General features: G+C 47.8%; 1 protein-coding gene across 1 annotated transcript; it reads left to right on the top strand.

Annotated features, from left to right (window-relative positions):
- Positions 1–37: 37 nt before the first annotated feature.
- Trim14 (tripartite motif containing 14) lies at positions 38–22,489 on the top strand. The gene is made up of 6 exons (XM_051187751.1): positions 38–257; positions 2,423–2,518; positions 10,607–10,840; positions 12,238–12,400; positions 15,994–16,086; positions 20,005–22,489. Exons 1-6 carry the CDS (start codon positions 57–59, stop codon positions 20,538–20,540), a joined length of 1,323 nt encoding a protein of 440 aa, XP_051043708.1. The 5' UTR covers positions 38–56; the 3' UTR covers positions 20,541–22,489.
- Positions 22,490–24,261: the final 1,772 nt, after the last annotated feature.

Here is a 24,261-nt window from a genome sequence, read left to right as displayed (position 1 = left end):
TTCTCCAGCAACTCCATCCGGCTGCACTGCGGAGAAGACCGCTGTTACGGCTGCAAATGGCGAGCGAGACAGTCCGCGCGCCGGCGCCGGTCGAGCCCAACGGGGCTTGCAACTGGCGCTGTCCTGAGCACAGCGAACGCCTGGCTGAGCTCTTTTGTCGCCGCTGTGGCCGTTGCGTGTGCGCGCTGTGCCCGGTGCTGGGTGCCCACCGCGGCCACCCCGTGGGCCTGGCCCAGGAGGAGGCTGCGAGCGTGCAGGTGGGGAGATGCGGGACGTTCACCGCAGGTCTGGGCGGGCGGAGATTGCTCATTGGAGTAACAACAGAAATAACGGACGAAGGAACGCTAGCCCAGCCAGGTCTCACTGCCAAACCAATCACCTTAGGACCTGGAAACCTAAGGGGGCCCTGAGGTCCCCTAGGTGGTAGACGTGTAAGTTTCAGAGGCAGAACCCTGTGGAAGGGCAAAGGTAGCCCAAGCCACGGTGAAAGATTAGTTAGGGGTACTGGGAGACTCAGGCTGGTACTCAGTTGTCCTTTACCGCTTCTGAAGGCTTAAAGAAAACCTAAGGTTTAGTGAACACAGCCTAGGGCTCAGGGACGCTCACCTAACACACCGAACCAGGGAAGATGAGGCAGGGAAACAGTTTAAGGCCAGCCTGTGTTACATAGACAGACTATGTCAAAAGGCCGGATTGGAGCCGTGGGTGTAGAAAAGGAAATGTTCTAGTATGCCTGGTAAGGCCTAGAAATGCCTCTGAACACTGGAGTTCATAAAAGATCATTCTCTGGGGCCTGGAGGCCTGTATTGCTTTGCAAACTCAATAAGGCCATCTTTCCTGTCTCAATCGGGCTCCTCCTCCTATGCAAACACATCACTGCACCCTTACCAGCCAGGTGTTACCAGTCTTAGTCCTGCTCACCGCTTATCTCAAAGGTGGGCCTGGCTCTTCAGAACTGAAGGCAGATGAGGCAGAACCTTCTGTCTCCACAAAGCTGATTTTGTTATTTCTATCTCCAAGAGGTCTTTTGAACTCTGCCTGGCAGCACCTTGCTTTATGCTCTTCCTTGACTTCAGGCCTGTGGAAGGACAGTGTGGCTGTTGGAGTCCCCAGTTCACAAGAAATGTCCCTGCTTCCAGAACCTTCCTTTTGCTACCTGTGAATGATCCTCAGATGCTGCTACTTTGAAATCCAAGGCTATTTTCCAGAGATGTGACCCAAGTGTCTCCCTCAATTGCCCATCTCATTCATCAAACGCCCATTGGGCAGAATGCTTTGTGTCATGAGTTGAGTCATAGGTCAGATCCTCCCTTTACCTGGTATTGCCTGGCTGGTCGGGGAGACCGGTAACAATGCCATGTGGTAAATACCATAGTAGGAGTCCAAGGTGGTGGTCAGTTAGGGCCAGAAAAAAAGATGGAACTTGAGGCAGATAGCCAAGAAAGCCTTCCCCAGGGAAATGCCGTTGGACCTGGCCTTGAAAGATAAGTAAGGTTTCCTGGGGTCCCAAGACAAGAAATCCCTGTGGCTGGAGGTGGAGGGTTCAAACTAGAAAGCTGGGGTACCCTTGAGCCACCTTATGCAGTAGTTAGCTTAGATGTCACAGTATGAGCATGGGGAAGCTAGGACCAAGGCTGACCTCCTTCCCTCTGCCAGTAAGCCATTCACCACTGCAGCAAAGGCTTGTTGGGTGTGAAAGAGACAAAATGACCTGTACTGAGCACGTGCTGTTGGTCAGGCACTAGAACCTCATTAACCTCCACGGCATCCCTGTTTGCAGTGAAGGAAATGGATTTTGGGCACAAGGATGCAGAACAAGGGCCCTGACTTGGCTTTATTCGTACTCTAGAGCCCATACTCCTCCTGCCAGCTTTCCCCTGGAAATTGCCATGCCGTGGTAATCCTGGTTGATTCAGAGTCCAGACTTCCACCCCTGCCCCTATGTTAGGCCCAGGTGCCAAATGGACCAGTTGTAAAGATGGCTAAGATGGAGATAGCCAGTGTTGGAGGCAGAAGGCCCAAAGCAAGTATTTAGAAAAATAGTACCTTCTAAAAGCAGACACACAGACATCCAGGCTGGCGGTGGCATCCTGGAAAAAGGCTTAAGGCTCAGAGAGTCAGAATCTGCTCACCACCCACCTAGCCACGTGACTGGGGCAAGCTACCCACTTTCAGAGCCTGGGGTACCTCTGCTGAAAAAGAATTCAGGGATGGGTGAGACTCTGCAAGTCATCCTCTGACTTCCACATGCAGACTGTGGCACCAGCGCCCCTGCCCCCACACCGTAGATAAACAAATTGTGACTAAGGAAAATATAATAAAGGGGAAAATATAATAAAAGAGAAAATATAATAAAGGGGAAAGCAAGGATGAGAGCTTGGAAGTGACAGTTTTCTCCTTTCTCTTGTAATCCCCATCATAGAAACTTATCCAGGACTGTTCAGAGTGTTTGGTGACCAAGAAGCGGCAGCATGCTGACAATATAGCCCACTTGGAAGACACCGGGGAAAGGCTCCAGGCAAGTGCACCCACCTTCCCTTCTCAGCGCAGATGTTTACCCCAGGACTTGGTATCCCTAGTGTAGAGCCCCAGAAAAAAAAAGGCATCAGGGCTGGTGGGACGTGGGCACTGACAGAGCATCCTCTGAAAGAATGGGAAATTATGAATCTCAGTACAAGATCAAGAAGGAAGCAGGTGTGCAGGCAAGTGGCCCTGAAGGTCTGTTTTACCAGCTTTGTGTCTGCTCAGCCTCTGCCCCACACCTCCCCAGGCAGCAGACCAGCATGTCCACCTCACCAACACCACACCGGCCAGGGCTCAATCTTACCTTGCCAAGACCAGAGGGACTGGCCCTCCTATCTCCCACACCCCAAACTGCCTTAAGGAAAGCACAGTATCTCCCCGAGTAGGCAAACCATTTTAAGAATGGTTTGGGCCATGAGAAATAGGGTCCAAATATAGCCCATAGATACATACTCTTCTTGTGTACAATGTTGTTTATTTGTTTGTTTCGTTGGTTGGTTGGTTTTTCCAGACAGGTTTTCTCTCCATAGTCCTGGCTGTCCTGGAACTCACTCTGTAGACCATGCTGGCCTCAAACCCTGCCTGTGCCTCCCCAGTGCTGGTACCACCAGCTGTGCCACCACGGCCTGGCACAATGTTATTTCTTTCTTTTAATTTGGTACTGTAGATTGAACCCAGGGCTATGACCATGCTAGGCACTGTATTTCCACCTTGCTATACATTTCCAGACTTCTCTTGACTTTATTTGAGGGGTGGGGTGTGCTTTGGAAATGTTAGTTTTTTTTATATAAAATTGGAGTCTCTGCAAAGTCTCTTTTAAAAACAATTTTATTATTGGCATACATGAATTATACATGATGATGGGCTTCCTACATTCTCAGGCATGTGTATAATGTATTTTCATCTTACGCATCCCATTTCCCTCCCTTGTCATCCTCCCACTGATTCCCAACTAGTGATCCCATGTGTATGTGGGTACCAATGAGTTTAACTGAGGTTACATAAAGCAATATGAGTGATGGGTTATTTACAGGAGCATGGGAAACATTTCTGTTTTGAGACAGGGTCTTATTAAGCTAACCAAACTGGCCTCAAACTTAATCTCTCTCAAGCTGACATTGAAATTGTGAACCTCCTGCATTGGCCTCCTGAGTATTTGGAAGTACAGACCTTAACCACAAGGATCAATTGATTGATTAATTGATTGATGATTGTCTGATTGACTGACTGAGAAGAGGTCTCCACTACACAGGCCAGGATTACTTCAAACTCACAATTCTTCTGCCTCAGCCTTCTGAGAATACAACTGGCTCCCCAGTCCCTAGCAGCCATTATCAGTCAGGGGGCTACCTGCCCTGGTGTTCTAGGGATCTTCACCACATGGGTGGTGACCCTCCCTCCAGTCTTCAGGATCACGACTGGCCAGGCATGGTGGTACACACCTGCAGCCCTCTGACATCCACACACATACATCTTCACACATAACACACATGCAACAATAGTGAATCAAACAGATGTTTAAAAAATGCTGGGCTCTGGGCTCAAAAACATAAATCATTTCAAAAGGACCTGGCCAGTGAACCTAGAAAACTGTTCCCCAGGCAACAGCAGGGGGTAGGAGAGTCAGAGAGGGGAGAGAAGCAAGTGGCAGAAACTGTTTTCTTTTTTTTGTAATGTGTGTGTGTGTGTGTGTGTGTGTGAGCAATTCTTAAACATTTTTTTTTTTTTTTTTTTTTTTTTTTTTTTTGCTTAGAGACAATTCTAAAGTCAGAGGAAACTACAAAGATCCTGTGGAGAAATATCCTGTTGCTAAGGGTCATTTCTATGACACAAAACTGTCCTTCAGTGCCAAGCACAGGATCTGAGAGTATCTGCATCAGCCTAGCACGGGGTCTACATGCAGAGCAGTTTTTAAAATTATGATTATTATTTATGTGTATTTGTGTGTGTCCGTGAACCATGTGTCTTCATGGTTAGGATTAATATAGCTGATAATAGATCTTGAAATAACATAGCAGTCAAACTCTATATGTCTTTAATTTATTTTCATTTGTGTGTATGTATCTTTGTCTTTGTGTCTGCCACCTGCATTTGGGTGCCCACGAAGGCCAGAATAGGGCATTAGGTCACTTGGAGCTGGAATTACTGGTGGTTGTGAGCTTCCAGATAGGGTGCTAGGATCCAAGTTTAGGACTGTGAGTAGCACTCCACCACTGAGCTATGCACCCAGCTCTTCCCAGTTTTTACAGTGAGATGGGACAAGCATTCTGTTGAACACTGGCAGGGTGGTCCACAGTGGCAGATGGGCTACTCTGGATTTAGAGACCTAACTTAGCAAAGTTAGTCAGTTTGGAAACTATCCCGTGGGGCATTGTAAACAGATCAATAGAGTTCAGGTCGTCCAAAGTCTGTTTGTTATGCAGAAGCCAGTGAGGCAGCCAATCACCACTCCTTTCCCGGGGGTGGGCAGTCAATCTCCAGCCCACACCCTTAAGGCTGTGTGCTTCCTTGTTGTGGCTCTCCAGCAGGGCCACAGCATTGCTGTGGGCAGGGGTAGGTAACCTAGGTAACCGGCCTAGATGCAGCCCTAGATGTTTCCTCCTATCAGCACTGGACATTGACAGCACAACACTGTTCTCTCTGAATCTCCCACATTTTGTGCAGTGAACTTTATCTGTTGTTTAGGGATAGGGTTTTACCAGCCTGTGTCTTCCAAGTTGCCCTCATGTGTATGTGTGTACACATGTGTTCGTGCAGGTGAGTGTTCAGATGTATGCATGTGATCAGGGGGGCCAGAAGTCAACTTCAAGTGTCTCTTTTTTTTTTTTTTTTTGGTTAAGATTTTGTTTATTGACAGGCTGTGGTGCCCCATGCCTTTGATCCCAGCACTTTGGAGGCAAAGGCAGGCAGATCCCAGTGAGTTTGAGGCATACCAGGCAAGCATTCAACCAACTAGTCCATATTCCAGGTTTAGTTTCCAGTACCTACAATCCTCCAAAAAGCCAGGTGTGGTAGTGATGGATGCCTATAATCCCAGAACTAGGGAAGTAGAGGCAAGAGACCCAAGAACTCAAGGCATGCTCAGGTACAAGTTCAAACTGAACCTGCTCTACATGAGAGTCTTTCCTAGAAGGGAAGGGGAGATATATATGGAACATGAGGCCAGTACTTTATCAAGGGTCACATAGCAGGGGGCACCTGGGTCACCTGGGAACATAGGAAGGGTCTGAGGTTTCAGCTGGAGTTAGAGCGCATAATCAGTACAGGGACGAGACAGAAGAACCCATCGGAGGCACTCAGACAGGAAGCCAGCCAACCTGCAGCCTGTACAAACAGGGCCCAAGGCCTCCAGAGCTGAATCTACAGCTACAGCCACTCTCGCTCTCGTGGGAGCTAGGGGAAGGGGGAACTCACAGTGGGAGCCACCCTGGGACATTACCCCGCTGAGAGGAACACCCTGCTGCTCCCCCACCCATGCCCTCTGCCTTTCCTCCCGTCTCTCTCCATGTTGACCCAAGGAAGTCTGAGGACATGAGCCCACAGATCTGAGGAAGGGCAGGAGAGGGACCCAAAGCATGCAGCCTGAAGCTGGTGTCAGACCTGGTCACCAGTAGGGGCTGGAATGACTCCCCTCTGCTCCTGGCTCTGTGCCTTTATGGTCCCTGAAAGCTACAGGAATAGAACCAGAGCGTGGGTCTTTGGACATGTAGGGTGACATGAGCCATCTTTTGCCAGATGGAAAATGTGCACATGAGGAATGTAGCCAGGCGGTGCTGCTCATCTCGATCATACTACTGGCCTCCATCACACTGTTGGGCACAGCCACTCCACTGTTCCCTATGCCCGCCATGGACACTATAACTATAATGGCCTGGGAAGGGTTATCTAGTCACACCCAGTGTACAGAAGCAACTTTCCTGCCTTCTCCTCAAAGCCTCACCCCCACCTCTGGAGAAAGGTATCTGTCGACAGAGAACAGCCAGTACCTCAGGCACTGAATCCATGCCATGCATTAAATCCCTTAGGCTCCCTGATCGGGGCTTCCTGGCTGGTCAGGTCTTTATTGCTTCTTGTCCTTAGGCTCTTCTCAACCAGCCTCCACAGGGGCTTACCCTCCACCAGCCCCACCCAGCCCAGGTCCAAACTCTGAAGTTTAGTGTGGGATCCTATTTGATATGACTCTATGGGTCCCAGACTGGCAACCAACTTCCTTGTTTTCCTCTCTGTATATTTATCTATTGGCTCCCAAACTCCCTCCTCCATGTCTCCCTTCCTCCTCCCCCCTCCCTCTCTTTCCTTCCCTCTGCCTCCTCTGCTTCCCTTTTCTTCTCTCCCCTCTTCCCCCCTCCCTCTGTCTCTCTACTTGCACTCTCCTCTCCCCCTCCTCTCCTCCTCCCCCTCCGCCCTCTCTCTGCCTACCCCACCCCTGCGTCTCCTACCACCACCCTGAATCCTGTCCTTTGCTCTGCACACCTCTGCTGACCCTTCAGCAGCTCCTCCTGCCCCACAGAGACAGTGGAGGGCAATGTCATTATTTGAGACATTCTTTGTGACAAAATGGATCTTTAGAGCTCAGCTGGAAGGAATAAGGAACCCTGTTGGTGTCATCCCGTTGCCTCGGATCGTGTTTCCTCCTGTGCATGCACCAACCAGGCCCGAGCTGCCTCCTTTCTGAGATCACACTGAGTCAGTCCCATTCCGTGTGGTCTGGCTGTGGACAGGGACATATTTCCGTCCCTTCCCTTGGTCATTCATAAAGACTCACCAGTAGCCAGGTTACAAAGAAGGCCATGGGCGCTCATGCTGGCCCCAGAACCCAGCTACTGCTTAAAGACTTCAGTAGGAGGCACACAGAAACTCAGTTCCCGTCTCTTGCCCAACCACAGCTGTCCTGTCAGGAAAGCACATGGGGACCTGTATAATGGCACTGGCCTGTAGTCCTACTTGGAAACTGCAGCAGGGGCAAGAGGGTTTGTGTTTGAAACCAGCCTGGGCTACATAGGGGTGGCCTTGTCTTGAAAAAGAAGAGGGCACATCTCAGTAGTGAAGGGCTAGCCTGGCATCTGCAAAGCTTGAGACTCATCACTAGCATTAGAAAAACAAACACACAAAAACCCTGGTCACAGGAAAGCCTGGTCCTTACAGGGCCCACTCTGCTATGCAGGCTCTACAAAAGTTTGGATGAGGAGCGGCTCTAGTGTTTAGACTTTGTTTTTCCAGATGTTTTCTGCTTTTTTTCATTGTGTAAGTAAACATATGAAGGCATTCTCACTCTTTAATTTAAAATTTTACTCTACATGTATGGTGTTTTGTCTCCATGTGTAGCTGTGCACCACATGTGTGTGCCTGGTGCCCATGGATCCCCTGGAAGTGGAGTTACTGGGGGTTGTGAGCCATATTGTAAGGTGACAGGAATTGAACTCAGTTCCTCTGATCTCTTCAGCCCTGATACCCTTCCATAGTGTCAAATACGCATATGTAATGCTAACTCTACAAGTGCTCTTTCTGGGGCATGGTCTATATTCGCCTTGTGTGCAGATATGAACTTGTTCATGATCTCAAATAGCAGTTCTGGGTGGCGGTAGCAAAGCCTATAATCTCTGTATGTGGGAGGCTGAGGCATGGCGGGATGTCCACCAAAGAAGACTGCTCAGACATGGGTTTAAGACAATAAAAACTCTTTATTGACCAGCCAGTGACTACCCAGTGTAGTCTTCACTGCCGTGTAGACTTCACCCAGTGTAGACTTCAGCCTTTCTCAGAGTAAGTTTTTAAGCACAAAAACCACATTCTGGGTTGACTGACATACTTCAGTTAGCCAGAATTGGAACTTCAGAAGCTAAAAAGCAGTGTTAGTACATTTAGAGTCTTCCCAGAACCATGCACTTGAATGGATCAGATCTTTTGTTTTAGTTTTGAGTCTTTTGGCTTGAATGGTATTTCCATCATGGAGTCAGTTGTGCTAAGGTCTGCAACTGTTACAAAGTCAGAAGGATAGCTATGAGTTCAAGGCCAGCCTGGGCTATCTATCGAGCACCAAGCCAGCCAAGGGTACATATCCTATATATGTACCTATATATGTACCTATATAACAAAAACAAATAAAAACTGAAAACAGCAGGAGACAAGGCTCTGTGGCAGATGACCTGAGCTCTGGTCCCAGCACCTGGAGCTCCAACTCCAGGAAATCTGATGTCTTTGTGCCTGACCTGTACTCATACTCATACTCATGAGTATATACCCACACACAGACATTCATTTACTACGTTTTTCTTTAATCAAAAAAAAAAAAAAAAAAAAAAAGATCAGGCCATGGTGGCACACGCCTTTAATCCCAGCACTCAGGGAGCCAAGGCAGGAAATCTATTAAGTTTGAGGCCAGCCTGAACTACAGAGCTAGTTCCCAGACAGCCAGGGTGACACAGAGAAACCCTGTCTAGAAAAATAAATAAATAAATAAATAAATAAATAAATAAAGGAAGAAAAGAAAGAGATGCCATTAAGCAATCACTGCCCAGTCCCCTCTTGGCCCCTGGTAACCACTTCTCTACTTCCTGTAACTGTGCTTGTTTCTAGATATTTCTCATAAAGGCAGCTGTGGGGTTTTATTTGTTTTTTGTTTTTTGTTTTTTAAATCTGGCTTAGGGTTGAGTCTTTATGGGTCATCCATCCTGCAGCGCGTGACAAAGCATTGCATCCTTTTTCAATGATATGCATTTTGCATTGTGTGGTTACAACGTGATTTATATAACAGCAAACTTGAGTGTGCCATGTAGAAAACTGAGACCAACTATCCCTATGTATAGATGCTTGCTTGGGGTTCAGTGTAGACGTCTTCTGTACAGGTGAATGCATTTTCTGCCCAGTCCCCATAAAAGAAAGGAAGCAGTAGTAAGGCTTTTTGTGTCTCTCAGTATGATTTTATACTTTTAAGTGCTGGGGAATCAACCCTCTTGCATGTCAGCCAAGCTCTCTACCATTGAGTTACATTCCAAGCCTTTATGCAGTTTTTGCTATGTTTATTTTTAGACATCTTGCTATCTTCCCCCTCACCTTGCAAAGGATTTTACTACATTTTTATTTGTAATTTTTTTCATACAATATATTTTGATCAAATTCTTTCCCCTCCCTCAGGTCCTCCCGTATCATCCCAAGGGTTTTGGTTCTGTTTTTGTTGTATTAGACAAGATCTCATGATGACCAGGCTGGCTATACAGTTGATGATGACCTTGAGTTCAGATCTTCTTGCCTCCATCTTTGGGATGTACCACCATATCCTGTGTCTCCAAGGCATGGTGCATATTAGGCAAGCTCTCTGCCAGTCGTGCTCTGTGCCCAGCTCACAGAGGAAGCCAGGCAAGATGCATGATGGTACAAGCCTGCAGGACTCAGGAAGGAAGCCGGCATGGAAGTATTAGGAGTTAGAGGCCACATGGGCTACAAAGAAAGGCTTTTTTAAAAAGATTTATTTTTATCTATTTTTTAAAAAATTTATTTATTTATATGAGTGGTCTGTCTGCATGTCCCTCTGCTTCCCAGAGGTGGACACTGAATCCTGTTATAGATGGTTGTGAGCCACCATGTGGTGGTTCCTGGGACTTGAACTCAGGTCCTTTGGAAGAGCTTTTAACTGCTGAGCCACCGATCCAGCCCAAAAGACATTTTTTAAGAACAAAAAAAAAAAAAAAAGAGGAGGACAAAGAAGAAAGAAGGGAGGAAGGAAAGAAGGAAGGAACGAAGGAAGGAAGGAAGGAAGGAAGGAAGGAAGGAAGGAAGGAAGGAAAGGGAAAAGGCTCTTTAGCTAGGTGTTATATCATACAACTTTAATCCCAGTACTCAGGGGGTAGAGGCAGGTGAATATCTGTGAGTTCAAGGTCTGGCATAGTGAGTTCCAGGATAGCCAGAGCTACACAGAGAAACCCTGTCTCAAAACTATTTGCCAGTGCTCAGGAAAACTTTATTTTTTTATGAGTCGCCTCTTGGTTTGACTGGCCACCTTGCTGGACTCATTCTGTGTCTCTCTGTTCTAGACTTCCTGGTTGGCAAGTATATTGTCTACAATGAACTTTTTTTTTTCTTTAAGGCTTATGCAGACTCAAGTAAAGCATGGCTGACACAGAAATTCACAGAACTCAGATTACTCCTGGATGAAGAGGAAGTACTGGCCAAAAAGTTCATCGATAAGAACACAGAGCTCACCCTCCAGGTGTACAGGGAGCAAGCGGAGTCTTGCAGGAAGCAAATTGAAGTCATGGATGATTTCTCTACCAGGGTGTGGGTCATCAGTCTGGAGCCCAACCCCATCCAGCTGCTGCAGGTACAGCTTGGGAAGGGGGGGAATGGCGAGGGGGGGATAGCTTCCTGGTCTTACAGCTACCCATATTGCACCTGGGTCATTGCATCGAACATGATGTTTACACACAGGGATTTCCCTGGCTAGCATCTAGACTTTAGTGCCACCACACAGGTGGTCATGAAGTATACACAGTTATGAATATATATATATATGAATATATATATATACATATATATATATATATTCACATAAATTGTCCTAACAGCACCATTTCCCAGGGTCCCTGAGCTGCAAGCACTTTGTGAATTGTCTTAGTGTTTTATGCTGTGAAGAGACAAAATGACTATGGTAACCCTTTTTTTTATTTTTGAGGCAGGGCTTCTTTGTGTATCCCTGGCTGTCCTGTAACTAGCTCTACAGATCAGACTGGCCTCCAACTCACAAAGATCTGCCTGCCTCTTCCTCCTGGTATTAAAGGTGTGTGCCACCACTGCCTGGCTGACTCTGGCAACTCTTATAAAAGAAAGCATTTAATTGGGGCTGGCTTACAGTTTTAGAGGTTTAGTCCCCATTGTCATCATGGCAGGAAGCATGGCAGCATGTGGGCAGACGTGGTGTTAGAGAAGCAGCAGGAAGAGACTATAAGACACACTGGGCCTGACTTGAGCATGTAAAACCTCAAAGGCCACCCCAGTGACATACTTCCTCCAACAAGGTCATACCTACTCCAGCAAGGCCAGGCCTCCTAATCCCTCTCAAGTCGTGCCACAATTCGATGGCCAAGTATTCAGATATATGAGCCTACGGGGGCCATTCTTATCCAACCAACACATGAATCTTAGCTCAAATATTTAGAGGTGTACAGTAAGGCTTCTGGTAGATGAGATGTGGGGCTAAGGGAAGTAGGACTCACTGGAGCTCACACTCTGGTAGGATCAGAACCTGGGTCTGGCCAGGAACAATGAAATGGGCCTGTAATCCCAGCATCTTAGAAGTAGAGGTAAGAGGATCAGGAGTTCAAGGTCAGCCTAGTCTCCACAAAACTGTGTCCCAGCAAAACAAGATGAAACAGAGTGGAACCCAGGTCTTCGAAGATTCAATTCAGTGCATCTGCCCCGAGGCAGACCCTCACAGTGGCCTGACTTTAATGTCCCGGTCTGGTCATTTCTCCTTGCTCAGGGGCCCATCCTAGGGACTCTGTGGGAAGGAAAGGGAAAGGGGAGGAGAGAGGAAGAAGGGAAAGGGCTACCAGCAGCCCATTTGCCTTATATCTCAGGCCACTGCTCTGTGGCACAGCTCATCCTGACCACTGTAGGAAGGATGGGTCCTGACTGCCTGGGTTTCTTCTTGGGTGTGCTTGGAGGTTAGACAGAGCTTGCAGCCCCTGGAGCCATTTTGACCCGTGCCTGTCCATACAGGCATATATAGCCACTAAGTCAGAGATGGAACAGCACATGAGCCCCTTGGAGCTGAGCCACCCTGTGCCCCTGTCCTTCGAGCCCGTCAAGAACTTCTTTAAGACATTTGTGGAAGCCATCCGGGACACTTTACAGACACCAATGGACACTCGCCTGAAGCAAAGTGAGTTGCCTAATGAGTCTGGTGACACAGCACAGAAGGAAGGAAGGGTTTACTTGGCTCCACCTGTAGCCTGTCATGGTGACGGACTCAGGTGGCAGGAGCTGGAGCCAGCTGGTCACAAAACATCTGCAACCGAGAAGCAGAGGGAGATGGGTGTGGATGCTTGAATCGCTGTTGTCTTTCTATGCAGTGTGGAGAATTTCCTACTGTTAGAGCAGGTCTTCCCAGTCTAGAGACTCTCTTGATGACTTCAGTCCCAACAACTTGACAGTCATAAACCAGAGAAGCAGAGACAGCTGACGATAACTTAAGTCATGCCTTTCCCACACGATGTCCTGGCTGGGCAGTTAGGAGCTCCTGGCTTAGAGCCACCCTACCCCCACCCCCAATACTTGGAGCCTGCTAAACAAGCACTCTGCCACTGAGGTAGATATATCTCTCTGTCTTCTTTCTTTTTTTCTTTTCTTTCTTAATTTTCTCAGCTCTCTTTTATTTCAGGAGAGTCATTTAAGTTGCTGAGGCTGGCCTGGGCCATTCAGTACTGACTCAGTCTCTTGAGTAGATTTCAGGTACATTCCACCATGCCCCATTCCAACCCATCCTTAACTACTGATGCCACCTCCACCTGTCCTGACCCAGTGTCCTGCTTGCCATTCTCCAGCCACCACCTCCTCTAGGGTCTGCTCACACCAATGCCTTGCTAGCTCTTATCCCTTCTCTTCTGCCCAGGGCCAGTCATGGTCCCTGCAGGTGGCTGACACAGTTGTCCACACTCAGGCCTTTCAGCTCACTCCCCTGTCACCTCACCTCTGCCCTACACGTTCTAGCCCCCCCCCCCACCTGATCACTTGCCTGGGGCTTCATGAGATGGCCAAATGAGCCCTTCCTCAAACATAGTAAATGCCTGGAGGGTAGAACTCATTTGGGGCCCAGCCCTGAAGCGCCCACAAAGCTTGTGGTGGTAATTCACTCTCAACATTGGCCATGTGCCTGTCATGTGTCACAGCCCTCTGAGGGCAAGGCAGATAGCATGTGTTTCAGCTCACAGGAACTGCTATGAGGCAAAATAAAGCCAGAGGAGACAGACGAGGAGCCATTTCATAGCGGGCACTGAGGAGGCCTCTTTGAGAAGGTCCTGGGGCATTCCCTACGGGCAGGAAGCACGGGTGACACACAGCTCTGAAGTCATTCTGCTTGTCCAGTGGTTTCCTAGGTCTGTTTCCACATGTGCATGACAGAGACCCTGCTTGGGAGCTGCCATACAGGGTTAGCTCTATCAACTCCATCTAACTGCCGTGGGCCCTGGGGAAACGGGCTCGAGGCAGAAGAAAGAACAAATGGGAAGGGCCTGAGGTGAAGGGAGAGTGAGCACCTCATGCTGAAGGGCTGTAAAAGGGTTAGCTCACAAGAATGGGCACAGCAAGGAGAGGGGGGGGCAGGGTGTGGGGTTGTTATTGCTGTGATAAACACTACATCAAAAGCAACTTGCAGAGGGAAGGAGTTATTTCACATTATAGCGAATAATCCATCACTGAGGGAAACCAGGGCAGGAACTCAAGGCAGGGACTGATGCAGAGACCATGGAGGATGCTGCTTACTGCCCGACTCTGTTGCTTGCTCAGCCTGCCTTCTTATGTCACCCAGGTCCACCTGCCCAGGGATATCCCAGGCTGCGTGCTTCCATAGCAATCATTAGTCAAGAATAATGTTCCCCAGTGTCAGGCATGGTGGCACACACCCTCAATCTCAACACAACAGAGGCAGACTGATCTCTGTGAGTTCAAGGCCAGCCTGATCTACCTAGCCAGGGATACACAGCCAGGGATACACAGAAAGGAAGGGAGGGAGAGAGGGAGGTGGAGGGAGGGAGGGAGGGGGAGGGAGGGAGGGAGGTGGAAGGAGGGAGGGAAGAAGGGTTAGAGGGAAGGAAGGAAGGAAAGGAAGAAGGAAGGAAAAAAGAAAATGTCCTACAAATTCCTCTACAGGTCAACCTGATGTTGGGGTGTTCTCGGTTGAGGCTCCTCTTCCCAGATAACTGTCTTGTGTCAGTGTGACAAAATATAACCAGGATAAGAAGGCTCAGGCTCTGGAAATTAGCAAGTAGAAGGAACTTTTCCAGAGACAGGGAAGAGCCCTGTGAGAAGTTTCTCACTCGGGTAACAGACTGACTCTAGTGTTCAGAGAGGGGCAAGGCCTTCGCCAAGGTCTACCAAAATGTTACTCACAGGCCATGGTGACGAAGGAGGCCTTATGGGCAAAATCCAGGAATGGGCAAGCAGGGGTCCCCACGGACCCTAAGGTCCTCTTGCTGTTTCTGAGAACTGGATCTCTATGCAGCCTTAGCTGGGCTTTGCGTAGGTGATCAATTTTACCTTTCTGAATTCTTTATTAGCTTATATTAATTATACATAAAAATAGGTTTCACACCTATAATCCCAGCACTTGGGAGGCAGAGGCAGGTGGATCTCTGTGAGTATGAGGCCAGCCTGGTCTACAGAGCAAGTTCCAGGACAGGCTCCAAAGCAGTACAGAAAAACTCTGTCTCAAAAAATCAAAAAAAAAAAAAAAATAGGTTTCATTATGACATTTTCATACATGCACATAACATATTTGACCAACTACTTCTCTTTTTAAGATTTACTTTTTGTGTGTATGGGTGCTTTGCCTGAATGTATGACTGCACTTCATACACAGTGCTTTCGAGGTCAAAAGACGGCATAAGAACCTCTGGAACAGGCCCTTGTGAGCCAACTTGTGGATGCTGGGAATCTAACACAGGTCCACAACCAGGGCTCTTAATGGTTGAGCCATCTCTGCAGTCCCCCACCCCCCATTACCCTCTCTTGTCCCCTTCTCATTCCTAAGGATTCTCTTCCTCTGCCTAACCAGTTCCAGCTTTAGCTTTTGTGCGCATGCACACACTCACTCATGCACCATTGAGTTTAGTTAAAACTACTTACAGGAGTGTGGGTGAGAAGTTATTTACTGGAGTATAGCCATTGGCCAAAGGCTGTGCCACTGAAGAAAATGGCTCTGTCCTCAACAACCATTAATTAGTTAAAGAATTAGTTAAAGATCCTTGGGAGGAAGGAGCATACCATGACAGGTAATTACAATGCTATTGACAGTTCAAGACAGTCAGGCTTTCTTTCTTTCTTTCTTTTTTTTTTTTTTTAACTCATGCATGTATCTGCCTGTCTGTGAGTTTGTGCACAAGTGCAGTGTCTGAAGAGGGGAGAGGGGGCATGTGGTCGGTCTCCTGAAACTGGAGTTACAGGTGGCTGTGAGCCACCCAACATGGGTGCTGGGAACTGAACTCAGACCGTGAAGCCCCCTCTTCCCCCTGCCCCCCCCCCCACACTTTTGGCTTTCTGGGAAGGCTGCTTCCTGCTGAGACTCATCCCTGCTGCCTCCAATGAGTGGCTGTTGTGTTTGTGGCCCTCCCCTCTCCAAAGTTTGTATCTTTTTCTAAGTTTGCACGTGATTCTTGGGAGACAGTTGCAAGACTCGGGTTTGTTTGTTGGTGTGTTTGTCTGTCTGCCTGCACCAGCGAGCTGCAGGCGCTCAAATCTCACACTTGCAATTCCTTACAGACATAAACTACCAGCTGTCTGGCTCCTCCAGCTCCAAGCCAGGAACCTTGCTGAAAATGAGCCCTTCACCGGAGAGATCACTCTTCTTGAAATGTAAGACCCAGGAGTGGGAGAGGGAGGGAGGGTGGGTGGGTGAGGAGCAAAAGTGGAGGAGGGACAGGAAATGAGCCTCCCCTCCTCACTTCCTGTTAAGAAACTTGTTTCCAAAAAATGGTTTTTAAAGCATTTTTGCTGGGTGTAGTTTCATACGTTTTGGTTTTTTGAGACAGGGTTTCTCAGTGTATCCCTCGCTGTCCTGGAATTTACTTTGTAGACAGGCTGTTCTTGAACTCAAGATCCACCTGCCTCTACCCCTCAAGTACTAGGATCAAAGAAATAAACCACCAAGGCCCATCGCCCACACAATTTTTAATCCCAGTGCTCAGAGGCTCAGGAAGGAAGAGCTCAAGTTCTAGGCTAGCCTGGGCTATTATATAGTGGGTCTCAAATCTGGGACAAATGGCTAACTGGGGTGCCCATTAAAATACCAAAGCAGGGAGCTGAAGAGAGATGGCTCAGGGTTTAGAAACACTGGCTGCTTTTTCCAAGGACCCAGGTTCAAGTCCCAGCATCAATTCCCAGCTCACAATTAACTGTCTGTAACTCCAATTCCAAGAGATCTGACACCTTCACACCAATGCACATAAAATAAAGTTAAATAAATTCAAAAAATAAATAAAATATCAAAGTGAACACTAGCTGCCAGGTTCTCCCAGCATCCCTCAGTCTCTCTCTGTTACAGGGTATGGCTGACATACTCTGCCCCCTACCCTAAACTCCAGCTCAAGGGCTGAGCTGCCCTTCCCCCGTATATAATTCCCTATACAATCAGGCCATTGTAGATACCTGCCCTTTTGGTCTATCCTTTACTCTCTTGGCCAGTCTCTTGGCCCAGGCTGCCTGTCTTGGTCAGATGATCCTCTTCCCTGACCCAACTCAAGGACAAGTTCACTCTGGATTCTCCCAGATGTCCCTGCCTCTCTGACTATGCTCTCCCTTTTATCTACAATAAACCTTCTCTTCCACCATACCTAGGAGCACTCATGACCTTTCCTTTTTTTTTTAATTATTATTACTTTTTATTCAGTAGGACCTTGTCTCAAACAGACAAAACAAAAATAACTTCTATTAGGCTTTAAAAAATATACACATTCAGAGCAGAAAAAAGAAAAAAAAATTATACACATTCACTGTAAAAAACAAAAAGGAAAGTATCCATAATTATTCTCCCATGTTTTTTGCCTTTGTGTTGTTTTGTCTTTGAGACAGAGCCTCATGTAGCCCAGGCTGGCCTCAAACTTGTTATATAGCCATGGCTGGCATTGAACTCCTGATTCTCCTGCCCCTACCTCCCAAGTGCTGATACCTCCCAGCATATTATTATTATTATTATTATTATTATTATTATTATTATTAAGGGGCATAAGTAATATACATATAACATAGTTCATGCTATACATATTTTTTAAAGATTATGTATTATGTATACAGTGTTCTGCCTGCATTGTGCCTGCACACCAGAACAGGGCACCCATAAATACTGTTTTATAATCTGTTTTCATTTACTGGAAAATTGTGAACCATCTCTTACTGGCTTCCCTAAAAATTTACAGGAGGTAGGGGTGAAGGAAGCTCAGTGATGGGGTGCTTGCTGGTGTGAGGCATGCCTGGGTTTGATTCCCATCATCACAAGCAAGGGAGAGAATGAGAGATAAAGAGGAAGACAAAAAATTATATGTGTAGTACATGCACTGTTAAGAAAATCAGAAATTACAAAAAGAAAACAACCACCTTACTGAGCTAACTTCAGCCACTGTTGCCACAGATTGTTTTTTAGACATTTATAAATACTGTGTAGACATATATAATACTGTGTTGAGGGGCTGGAGAGATGATTTAGAGGTTAAGAGCATTGGCAGCTCTTCCAGAAGGTCCTGAGTTCAAATCACAGCAACCACATGGTGACTCACATATAATGAGATCTGGTGACCTCTTCTGGCCTGCAGGCATGCATACAGGCAGAATACTGTATACATAATAAATAAGTTAAATCTTTTTTAAAAAAAAAAAAAACTGTGTTGCCAGGTAGTGGTAGCACATGCCTTCAATCCCAGCACTCACTTGGGAGGCAGAGACAGGCAGATTGATGTGAGTTCAAGGCCAGCCTGGTCTACAGAGCAAGTTCCAGGACAGTCAGGGCTAAACAGAAAAACCCTATCTCAAAACACAAAAACAAAACAAAACAAAAACAACAACAGGTATTTTAAATTAGCACCAAGGTATAATCTCCTGTAACTTTAAGTGATAGTGTAGCAACAATGCTCCATTTCAATAATGCTCTTTCAAAGCCCCACCCAATTATCACATCAGACATTAATTTTCATCATTATTTCCAGTGCTCACAATAACTCTATTAAAATACATCTACTGTTACATTCTACTCTCCTCTCTATTCTTCATTATTTCGTTTGTTCATTTTTTTGAGACAGGATTTCACTCTGTAGTCCGCATGAGTTTCAGGTGTGTCAGATGGGCCCAGCTCTAAGCCATGAATTCTATTCAATGTGTTAAATAAATGAATGGGTGGATAAATATGCCTTATTTTCTGCACGTCTTCAGGGGTAATTTCTCAAAATGTAATCACTGAGGATTGAGACACGGTTTCTCTGTGTAGCCCTGGCTGTCCTGGAACTCGCTCTGTAGACCAGGCTGGCCTCAACTCACAGCAATCCGCCTGCCTCTGCCTCCTGAGTGCTGGGATTAAAGGTGTGTGCACCACCACAGCTGAACACAAATTTTTAAAAGAAACGTTTGAAAAATAAATGCATTCAAAGACAAGTACACAAAACCAGGGCTACAACTGAACAATTCCTGAGAAAGTAAAACGTTCCTTCACCTCCTTCAGACCAAGTTGTAATTTCTAGAAGCCTCCCTCCTGATCCCTCATTTACTATGCCAAAAGGATGGCTACTGTTCCAATTTCTAACCTAGAAAACCCTAGCCTCAGAGGCTGTAGAGATGGCTCAGAGTTTAAGAGGTTTTGCTGTGCTAGTGCTGGACAGCCAGGTCGGTTCCCAGCTCCCACATGGAGGCAGTACCGCCAGTACGTGGCATGTGGCGCCTTCTTCTGGCCAGTACCAGTATTGCACGTTACAGTGCTGGGCATTAAAAAATACTCATGCCCATAAAATAAGTTAAACACACAAACTAGGATCACCACTGAAATGCACTTGGTATGGATCAAAAACATACCAGTAAGTTTAAAAAGCAGATATCCTAAGAATATTCAAGGTATGATACCAATATTAGGACCAAGCATAGCCCTCAAAGTTAAGGGATAAAGGGACATGCAACCAAGTCCTAAGAGTTAAGGGATTTTCTATCTTTCTTTCAGTTTTTGAGACATGGTTTCTTTGTATAGCCCTGGCTGTCCTGGAACATGCTGTATAGACCTCACTATGTTGGCCTCGACCTCAGAAAACGGTTGCCTCTGCCTTCCGAATGGTGGGATTAAAGGCGTGCTCCACCTTCTTCTGCAGTGAAATTACTTTTTTTTGGTCTTGCTTTCTTAAGACAGAGGTTCTTTGTGTAGCCCATGGCTGTCCTGGAACTCACTCTGTAGATCAGGCTGGCCTCAAATTTAGAGACCTACCTGCCTCTGCCTCCTAAGTGCCACTGTCGCCTGGCTTACTTTTTTTTTTTTTTTTTTTAAATTAGCAGCAAATTCCACGATCCAAACTCAAGCTGTATAGAGCTCGTAATACGCCTTCTATGTTTGCCTCTCCCTGGGCCCAACAGCTTAGGTCCCTGCCTACCCCAGTGTCGGGATCAGGACAGGAAAAGGGGAGAAGCGGGCGTGGCCTTCTCCGGACCCTCTCTGCGGCTGCGCTCTCGCTCCGGGGTCGGAGGTGGTGGGCGGAGCCTCGTGGGCCACGCCCCTTCCGACCGCAGTCTCTCCCGCTGTCTCCGCAGACGCCCGCACCCCCACGCTGGACCCGGACACCATGCACGCTCGCCTGCGTCTGTCGACGGACGGACTGACCGTACGCTGCGCGCTGCTGGGCCGCCTGGGGCCGCGTCCCGCGCCCCGATTCGACTCTCTGCGGCAGGTGCTGGGCCGCGACAGCTTCGCGGCCGGACGCCACTACTGGGAGGTGGACGTGCAGGAGGCGGGCGTGGGCTGGTGGGTGGGCGCGGCCTACCCGTCCATGCGGCGCCACGGCACCTCCGCCGCCGCCCGCCTAGGCTGCAACCGCGAGTCGTGGTGCGTGAAGCGCTACGACCTGGAGTACTGGGCCTTCCATGACTGCCAGCGAAGCCGCCTGCATCCTCGCCGCGACCCTCACCGGCTAGGCGTCTTCCTGGACTACGAAGCCGGCGTTCTGTCCTTCTACGATGTGACGGGTGGCATGAGCCACTTGTACACCTTCCATGCCTCCTTCCAGGAACCGCTCTACCCGGCCCTGCGCCTCTGGGAGGGGGCAATCAGCATCCCCCGGTTGCCCTAGGCGAGCGTCCTTCCTTGCCTAGGCTAGTCTACAGGTTCTGCCCACGCAACCCCGCGCTGCCTGTGTCTGGGACACCATGCAGCGCCTAGAACCTCCTGGCACACAGTAGGCACACAGTAAGTTTTGGTGAAAGTTTCCCGGCGGAGACAGTTCATCTCCTTAAAGGTCCCCATTTGAGCCAACTGCTCTCTAGCCTCTTCAGTTTGTCCAGGTCACCTCGATGCAGAGCACCTGAGAGGGTTTCTTGACTCCTGCTCTGCATCCTCTCCCATCTTCATCTTCTACACTAAAGCCAGGGTGAGCAACCTGAAACTTAGCTCGGCCTCTTGGAATTAGAAGAAGGTTCACAAAGAGGTACAAGAACAAACCAGGAAGCTCTTAGCTGGCTTCTCAACTTTTCTAGCTTATTCTTTGACAGCCTGACCTCACACAGCTGCTGTATGTCTTTTCAAACATTCTTCAGTCAGAAGTTGGGTTGCAGTTTTGCATCTTTAAACCGTAGTGCTCCCCAGCATAAATAGGAAAACCGTCTCTTTACCTGTCTCACTCCTCGGGCTTATCTGCCCCAAGAAGCAACACGCCCCCCCCCCCGAAAAAAACAAAACTATGAGGCCTGCAAATATAGGATCTGCCATTTCAGCTGCTTTCTAAGGATGTCCGTGTCCTTTCCTCCCAAGTACCCTTCCAGGCAACCGATGAGCGAGTAGCGGGCTACTCCAGAAGAGAAAACGTTTGAGAATGGCTCAAAAGTTGATTTGACAGGACAGAGCTAACATGGGAGATGGATACTTGACACTACATCTCCTTCATTCACAAAAGACCAAGAGCTTTTCCCACCCTCACCGCTGGAGGGGCCAAGCCAGGTATCTCTTAACGATTGTATCAGGCTCAGGCGTTATCACACATAGTCACACACTTGATCCTTACATCCCTAAAAGGTGGGAAGTGATCCCATTGTACACTCAGCTGACTGCCCAAGGTAATGGAAGCAGTGTTGCAGTCTGGCTCTGTGTTCCCACTGGGCTGTGTTGTGGACACAACAGCTTGTCTCCCACAGTGGAAGCTGCCTCATTTTTTTTTTTTTTTTTTTTCAGCTGCTTCCTTGAGCCAAACCTACCTTCAATGGTCTCTGAAACAGGTTTCATACCCTTCACAGTGGGGATTGGCATTGTTTGGAGAGGCTGTGATTTGAGCAGAAAGCAGAAAGACTGGTTCTGCGCCGAGGTTTGTACTAGGTGGAAGGTTAGTTACCCATAGCTGTGTGGCCTCAGGCTCTGTACTTGTGGCCCCCGTTTGTAAAATGTGGGCCAGTGCCACCTGGCTCAAACGACCCAAAGCTAATTAAACTGCCTTAATAACTATGTTGTGTCAGGCCAGGATATGCTAGCATCTGGAAATAGAGTCTCTTCTTGTACCCTGTCACAGTGCTGGACCAGGGACACCCAGGTGGGTGGCAGCTGAGGAGCTGCCCCAGTACTCTCAGGGATATTCCTTTGGGATCTTGTGTCTTGATGCTCTTGGTTTTATAGAATTTACTACAGAGGTAAACCACAAATTATTTTCCCATGGTGCTTGGGCTAGAACCCATGGCCCTGCACATTCTAACTGTGTACTCCGTGGAGCTATACTCCAGCCCCAGCAGCCATTTCTTTTGTAAGAAAAAGGCTTAGTCCAGACCAGCCTTGAGGGAAATGGAGGACGGACACCTCTGTTTCAAGGGCCAGCAAGTGTGGGACTTAAGATTCCTGAGACTGGACTAGGCAGAGGCTGGCTCCTCAGAACAGTCTCAGACCTGGGGCTAGCTGCTATTTTCTGGGCACCATCACCCTGAGAGGCTCATGTATCATTTCCTTTGGGCATATGGTTTCAGTCCATGTTGGCTACTAACAACCTTATTTTTAAATGACGTTTTCTAATGTACGTGTTGTTTAATAAAATACGAATATTCTCTCTAACTGTGTTCTTCAGAGGGATTCAAGTGCATAGCATACAGGCCTGGATAAGACCTCATTCATCTGACATCCCCTTCATGGCTTTCTTGAAAATAGTCAGCTGGTCCTAAATTCAACACTTCCAGTAATGGGGCACTCACCACTCATGAAGATAACCAAGTTACTTTTAATATCCATTTTGTGGGGGCAGGGGACCTAAGTACCATGGTACACATGCTGGAATAACTGGTGGGAGTGGCTTTTGTCGTGGGTTTTGGGAATTGAACTCAGGTTGTCAGAACGATAACAATCTACCTGCCAAGCCATCACAATGCCCCCTAAGTTTTTCAAGGAAGAAACCCAATTCAGCGATTTGCAGCCACAAAAATACTGTGAAACATGTTTGTAATCATCCTTCAGCACCATAGAATCCTTTTAGAGAATTCCGGAGCTCTCTTGCCTACAATGCCATCTCTTCCACCCAAAATTATACTTTGTTAGGGACATTGGCCCTGTGGTAACCCCATACAGGAGTTCCTAGTGGATAGAAGCATTTGGTGCTGTGAGGGACAGCCTGCTCCAGACAGCACGGTGTTTATGTGAGTGGGGGGGAGGGGGCGCCCAGGCCAGATTCTATCATGTTCTGATCAGAAGTTTTCTAGGGGAGATGAGAAAGGCTGGTAAGATGGTTCACCGGGTCAGGGTGCTTGCTTCCAAGCCTGGTAATCTGAATTCAATCCCAGGGTCCACGTGGTGGGAGGAAGCAACTCTTAAAACCTGCCCTCTGGCCAGGCAGTGGGGGCACACACCTTTAGTCCCAGCACTCAGGAGGCAAAGGTAGGTGGCTCTCTTGAGTTCCAGGCCAGCCTGGTCTACAAAGTGAGTTCCAGGACACACTCCAAAGCTACAGAGAAACCCTGTCTCGAAAAACCAAAAACAACAAAAAACCCCACAACTTGTCCTCTGACCTCTACACACACAGTGCATACCCACCCATACATATACACACAAAATGTAGAGGCTAGAGAGATGTCTCAGTGGTTAAGAGTACTGGCTGCTCTTGGAGAGGACCCAAATTCAGTTCCTACCAACCACATGGTGGCTTACAACTATATCCATTTCATGAGACTGAACAGTCTCCTCTGGCTCCTGATGGCACCAGACACACATGTGGTGCACAGACATACATGCAGGCAAAACCATACTCATAAATGTAGAAAAGAAAAACTGAATCCTTGGCTCACCACTCCCTGAAGAACTCAGAAGGCTCTGAGCCTTCCTTCTCCACCTTCCACTCCTAGCAAATCACTGGGCATTTTCCAAGCCTGCACAGTTCATTCCTCAGCCATTGATCAATCTACAAGGCTAAACTAGCTGTAACTTCTAGGAGACCTTCCCAAGTCAGTTCTCCCCACCCCTCTTCTAGTGAAGGTCAGCTCAGTGGATCCTGTCTGTGGAGGTATCATGGGCACAGCTCTGCACAGCCCACCCTCAAGTGCTTAGGCAAGTCAGTTTTCCAACTGTGAGTAGGCTGGGAAGTGCCTGGATACAACCAGTACACCCCTCACTCCTGCCACCCCACAAGTCAGTCTAGGCTCCAAAAAAGTGAAGTCCCAATTCACAAAGAAACCTCTCAGGCTAACTATATACACTACACACAGAGAAGAGACTTGAATATACACTTTCAAATAGGAATGATACAGTAAAAAAGGTTGGGTTGGGTTGGGCCCAGAGAGGTGATGACTCAGTGGTTATGAACTCAAACTGCTCCTGCAAAGGACCCACCACCA

The sequence above is a fragment of the Phodopus roborovskii genome, unplaced genomic scaffold (genome assembly GCF_943737965.1).
Source record: "Phodopus roborovskii unplaced genomic scaffold, PHOROB, whole genome shotgun sequence".
In the NCBI taxonomy this organism is placed as follows: domain Eukaryota; kingdom Metazoa; phylum Chordata; class Mammalia; order Rodentia; family Cricetidae; genus Phodopus; species Phodopus roborovskii.
This window is presented reverse-complemented; position numbering and strand designations above follow the sequence as displayed.